This window comes from Salvia miltiorrhiza, chromosome 1 (genome assembly GCF_028751815.1).
Source record: "Salvia miltiorrhiza cultivar Shanhuang (shh) chromosome 1, IMPLAD_Smil_shh, whole genome shotgun sequence".
NCBI lineage: Eukaryota > Viridiplantae > Streptophyta > Magnoliopsida > Lamiales > Lamiaceae > Salvia > Salvia miltiorrhiza.
The window spans coordinates 34,795,317-34,802,213 of NC_080387.1; the positions used below are offsets into that span (position 1 = coordinate 34,795,317).

The following is a 6,897-nucleotide window of genomic DNA, read 5'->3' on the forward strand; positions in this document are numbered from 1 at the left end:
TTACTAAAGAAAACTCCCAAGGGAAAAACTTTAGTAAGGGAAAAGAGTGTCCGTCTAAAAACACAGAAGAACAGAATAAACGACAGAGCGGAAGTGGAAAAACTTCAAAGATTTCGGCCGAACCATCACCCCTAAGTAAACCTGGCTCACCAAGACAACACAAAATAAAGAACACAAGCCAGAGAGAACGACCACGGAAAGGCCAAAACCCCCGACAACCGAACTGCTGCACGCGACAAAACCAAGCCAAATGACTACACAACCCGCGTGTAACTCTTGCAAATATCATCATCCACCAATGGCTGAAGACCATCAATAACATGCGTCCAAAATCCTTCAGCCATGATCGTAGAAGCCATGTAATCCGCTGCTCTGTTTCCCTTGCGATAAATATGGGTAATCCTCCAAGTGTACAATGAAACCAAACTAAGAGCCTTCTTCCAATGGGCTTTAAAACGCCAAGGCACCGAGAGAGCATGAGAATGAAGCAAACGCACCACAAAAGAAGAGTCCGACTCAAACCAGACCCGAGACCACCCCATACGAAACGTTGACTCCATGGCAATATTGATGAACGCGAGCAGATCCGCTTCTAAAGCAGCACCATTGCCACCAACAAAATGAAAGCACCCCACAACCTCATTCAAAGCATTTCGCATGACACCACTGGCATGAATGGCGCCGGTGTCACGGACCGACTCATCCGTATTTATTTTAATCCAGAAATAACACGTACTCCCTCCGTCCCACGAATCTTGACACGTTTGGTTTTGGCACGGGAATTAAGGAGTTGTAGATTAGTATTTTAAGTGTTAATTAATAAAGTATAAAAGTGATAAAGTATGAGAGAGAAGGTAATAAAGGTGATAAAGTAGGAGAGATAATGTAATAATTATTACCTTATTTGAAAATGTGTCAAGATTCGTGGGACGGCCCAAAAAGAAAAACGTGTCAAGATTCGTGGGACGGAGGGAGTATGTACACAAAAAAAAAAAATACAATTACAAGAAAAAATAGAAAAATAAAATACGTTTGTACGTTAGAATAAGAAAACATTTTTTCTAGAATAAGATATTAGTAAAATTAATTGTAAATTAAATGATAAATCCTCCTTTTAATCCGTAAATATGCATATATATAAATTAATGGGGATGAGATTCAATATCCCACAATTTTATGTGTGTTACTAGCTATGTCTCACTCTTATATTTATTTTTTATAAAAATAAAATTTATTATAACAATATGAATTATACTTAATTTTTATTTAAAAAATTAAATTTTTTAAAAAGTACATCCTACACAACTTTGAATTTATCAACCTATTATTAACTAATTAATAAAAGTGAAATTAAATGATAAAAAATAATTATATGCTCTAATTAGATGAAATAACCCCTAGTAAATAATCACAAAATTAAACTAAAGCATACAAAGTTGAAATTGAAAAAAAAAATTATGATAAATAAATAAAACTAAAAGTAGGACACAAAGTGAGATATGATCGATTCAAATTAAACGAGAATGTCTCATGCAGATGTCCATACAAATTGAGAGAATTTGTGTAATTTAATTTAAATATGTCTATAAATATTTCATCTTTAATTATTATTATTTTTTTTTTTGAAGACTTTGTTTTTCGTTAATTTTTGGACTCATCCTTTTAGTTCCAACTATCTATCTATCGGTTGAGAATCGAGAATCTTAGACAATCTAGAATCCTTGTGAAAGATATTCTAGTATTTAATTAACGGATAAACATAAACAGCAGAGATAATTCCGCTCAAATATATTAGTAACCTATTAAGATACAGAACCGATCATGCCTCAAACTTCACTATATAATCAAATTCTCTCTCCTCCTAATTAAGTTTTGATTTACACATGCATAAGTTTCGTCTCCCTCAAAATCATCGAACATGTTGCAACGTGCATTGAACATGTTCAATCGCTCCGCAGCGACGGCGGCCAACAGCGACGGAGGAGTTGGCAGCACTCCGCCGCCGCTGTCACATGCAGCAGCGACAATGGCAGACGAAAACGACCTCGAAAATCCTCTATTGCAGACGACAAACGACGGCCCCGAAACTCCGACGCTGTCGAGCCACCGACACTCTTCCGCGGCCGCGAAATTTCTCAAGGATTCCCGGTGTGAGTGGCTCATACCAGCCCTAGTGTTCCTAGCAATATTTGGGGTGGCCGTTTATTACTTCGTGGAGGAGGTCAATCGCATTCACGACGACCCCGGATTCAAGTTAGATTCCGTGGTCGTCTCATCGTTCAACGTGTCCAAGACCTTCCCCGAGGCAAGGTGGGACACGGAGCTGTCCCTCGGTTTACTCGAGGGCAATTTTTGGAAATTGGACCTTAGGTACGAGGCCCCTCGTCTCTGGGTGTATTCGGGAGACGAGGGGTTCGTGTCCACGACGTCCCCCTCCATGGAGTACAGCCGGGACGGGAAGAGGTTGATCCTCCGCGCCGTGTTTGTCATGGAGGAGGACGTCAAGCACCGAGTAGTGAACCTCGATCTCGTGATGGAATCCAACGCGGTGCGTGTGGTCAAGATACACTCGTCGGAGGTGGAGATCAAATCTTTTGTGATGATCAATTGCGAGGATTTGAAGATCGGGTTTGATCGATTGAACAAGAGGTTTGGAACGTTGATTGAAAGTGGTAAGAGTTGCCGAGTTCTAGTTTGCCCCATTGAATCACATCCATTGTATGATGGAGTTGATGAATGCGGTACAGTTCATAGCTCGGATTTGGGAAATAGTTAGTATTAGTTTAGGTATGGGAAAATGCAATTTTGCTAGGGTTTGTTAGTTAATTCCTGAGTTCATGTGTAATTAATTTAGGAATTATTTTTATTTTGTGCGAGTTAGGATTCAGGGATTACTTGTTGCTAAGGATCTTTATTAAACAACTTTTTTGATTGATATTGTCCGGCCGGATAACTATTTATTTCGCTAAAAAAGGATAACTATTGATTACCTGTTTTCATAGATATATTAGTATCTTTTTTTTTCTTTATCTTCTATTGATATAATTAATTTTTGCGATTTGAACATATCAATAATTTTTTGTTGATATGCTTGGTTGTGAGTTTTTGAGATATATATGAATTAGATATAACTAAAATTAAATAATTGTACTAATTCCCCTAAAAAAATAATTGTATCTAATTGAGATAGTTAATAATTTTACGAAAAAAAAGGAGAGCAAGTTATATATATATAGCTCGCGAACGTCCTTAGCACCGTCACTGACTTTGTTGACATGGCGACAATTATTAAGAAATTTATGATTTCTAATGAGCATAAATAAAGTAATCTATGATTTCCTCAAATGACTAGATAAGGGTTCGAATCATTTTATATGCGTGAATTATAATTTCAATAGAAGAAATAGTAAAAATAAAATTGTTGTTTAGAATTGAAATTTACAATTAGAAAGTTCGAAACTTCGAATCACTTAATATGCATGAGTTGTAAATTTTGTAATTCTAGTAAAAATAAAGTTGTCGTTTAGAATTGGAATTTAATTATATGTTTTTTGTTTAAATGTACTCGCTACATTCCAAATAATACCACTACTAATTAAGTACGTAGTCGAAAATAAAAACACTTATATACAGGCCCTATATTTTATTGTATGTAACACTTTATTTTTTATCTGTATTGCACGTACTCGTATTGGTTTTATGCAATTTTGTATGCAACGTACTGATAAGTCGAGTTTTATAAGTATTATATTTTACTACTTAATTATGAGATATTATTATTAAAATATAAATCGACCATAGACTTAAAATGTGCTTCAATGCCCTTATGTTAACGTAGTGTGTACCATCGTATACCACTCTTAATTTCTTTATTTTATAATTATTTTTTTATAAAAATAAAAATAGCATAATTAGTTTCCTTGAAGAATTGGGGGTTTGATAAAAATCATACGTTATCTACTAATGATAGGCCGAAAGAGTAATTAAAAAAAGAAAATGTAAAAGACATCAAATTCTAGGTATAAACAAAAACAATTATATATATAGTTTTGCTTAATAAGTAAAGTCACCCTTTTCATTAAAAAAAAAAAAACACGTCTTTCTTTTCTTAGATAAGTATATATGTATATATGGTGGTTCCATGCATATATAATCCATTATTTATTATAATATCAAGGCCTATAAAAATTAGACAATATAAAATAAAGAGTAAAATTTTGAAGTAGCCAAAATGAAGCATAAAACACAATTTATGGCCACATATTGAAAAAACACAAATTTTGGCCATTTTTATTGATTTGGACGTTTTTACCCTTAATGAGGCGGACCGGGTAGGATCAGGCACGCGGGTCGCGTGCCGGGTCGGGTTAGGCACTTATGGCACTATTAGTGCCATAAGTGCCAAGATTTTACTTTGGTTTTATTTTGGATTTTCGATGGCACTTATGGCACTAATAGTGCCATAAGGGTGTGTTTGATAGCTGAAATGAGATAATGGATGATAAATAAAACTTAGATAAATAATATAGATTGAATGAGATTGTTAATATTTTATAGGTGTTTGATAGTTAAAATAAAATTCTTGACATAACTAATTTTTTTGTTTGATAGACAATATATAACTTAAGATTAAATTAACAAATTACGTTATTGACCTTAATTTAAGAAGAAGAAAAAAAGGACCAATCGGACTATCACAAACACAAATGTCCAAAGCCTACTCCCACCACTTTTCCCTTAGAACACGTACCCCCACCTCCGCCCACCACCCCTCCCCTCCCCTTTCTTCTTCACAGCACAGGCTCACCCCCAACCCCCATCCTTTTATTCTTCTCAAGAATAGCAGAAATTATCAACTGCCCCAACACCCCCTCCCCCATCCCTACCGACTCCGCCGCTCCCCAACACTCCGCCGCCGCGCCAACACTTCCGTCTCTTAATTACACCACCCAATCACGCCGCTCAGTTGCGCTGCCATGCTCCAATCGCACCGTCGTCGCCATGCCCCAATATCTTCGCACCATTTCTTTTTCAATTTTGTGGACAGCGAGGGCGGGGGTCGATGAGGGCTCTGGTGGTGGAATATTGCTAATATCCTTCCAACGATTGTTACCTGGTCGCAATTCAGCTCCCAATGATGGAGAAGACGAATCCACAGCATGTGTTTACTTTGGCGAGGTATGAAAAATAAAGATTTGAACTTTGATTTTGAAAGGAAAAAGTTAGAAAAATTCACTGACTGGTGCACTTTAGGGAGATTTGACACGAAATCTGGTTCGTCCAGTGAAGAACTCCTCTTCGGGGAGAAAATCGATTTTGGAGTGAAATAAGCAAATACCGATTTTGGAGTAATTTCAGGGAGAAAATTGGAAACACAAAACCTAATCTCTATTACTGTTCAAAGTGATATTATTGATCACGGGGGGCGCGGCGGATGTATAATCTCAAGGCTACAGTGTTTTTGGTGCGGGCTTCACCTTTTCTGCGGGCCTGGAAGATTATTGAAATAGTCTATCAAACAGACAAAAATGGTGAGAAATATTATATATCTCGCCTAATAATCCCTATCAAACACACCCTAAGTGTCATCGAAAATTCAAAATAAAACCAAGTAAAATAGTCATCTTGGCACTTATGGCACTAATAGTGCCATAAGTGCCAACGGAAATTCAAAATAAAACCAAGTAAAATGATCATTTGGGCACTTATGGCACTAATAGTGCCATAAGTGCCATACGTGCAGTACAAATACAGAAACAACATCATTTAAACCCTAAATGAAACATCTAAACCCTAAATGGATAATCTAAACCCTAAATGGAACATCTAAACCCCAAATGGATAATCTAAACCCTAAATGGAATATCTAAACCCTAAGGGGAAGTGTGCACTTATGGCACTAATAGTGCCATAAGTGCCATACGTGCAGCACAGATCAGATCAGATCAGATCTGTCGATGGCTGAAATCGAAGGAGGCGAAGATCAGATCTGCCGATGGAGGAGGCGGCGCAACGATCAGATCAGATCCACCGCCGCCGCCTCATCAGATCAGATCCACCGCCGCCTTATCAGTTCAGATCTGCCTTCGCCGCCGCCTCATCCTCCGCCACTTGACCGACCTCCTCCACGCCGCCGATTTCAGAGGACCGGATCTCCTCCACCGCCGCCGCCTCATCCTCTACTCCGACGAAGTCTGCCCAAGCCGCGAGAGCTCCGACGAATTCTTCAAGCTCGGCGCCGCTGGAGAGAGAGAGAGGGAGATGAGAAAGAGAGAGGAGAGAGCGGCAGCCGAGATGAGAAAGAGAGAGGAGAGAGAGAGAATGGTAGAATAGTCATGACATACAAAAAATGGCCAAAATTTATGTTTTTTCAAATGGTAGACAAAATTTGATGTTGTATGTTGAATAGGGCCATTTGACCATATTATCTCTAAAATAAATGTATGTAAAATACTAATAATTTGGCTTCTATAATTATCTAAATAAAATTAATGGTGCATATCTATATGTATCATGTAATTAAAAAAAAAGATAAGCTATAAAAAAATACTAATAATGAAACTTATATAATAAATCTAAATAATTGGGGGTGTTACAGAAAAATGCATGTAAATCAATATTGTTGCGATTATTCGAACATTCTATCATATTCTGCATATAATATGAGTGCTAGGAGTGATATTCAGTCTCGAATATCGAGTAGTTCGTCGGAACATCGACATGTGGTGCAACATATCGAGTTCATCCTAACCGTTGTATCTTGGGGACATATGCTATATAGACCGCAAGCACCAGTAGCAGTATATTAATTTTTGTCTTGCGGATAAATAGTCCAACTCTTGTCTCGGCTCATCTACATAGATAATGTTGTTATTTTAGATTCGTCATTATTATATT

The 6,897-nt window shown here is 37.2% G+C and overlaps 1 protein-coding gene across 1 annotated transcript; it reads right to left on the reverse strand.

Moving 5' to 3' along the window:
* Positions 1–254: 254 nt before the first annotated feature.
* On the reverse strand, positions 255–659 carry LOC131007028 (uncharacterized). Its single transcript, XM_057934183.1, has one exon. The coding sequence runs from the start codon at positions 657–659 to the stop codon at positions 255–257; it is 405 nt and encodes a 134-aa protein (XP_057790166.1).
* Between the last annotated feature and the right edge of the window lie 6,238 nt (positions 660–6,897).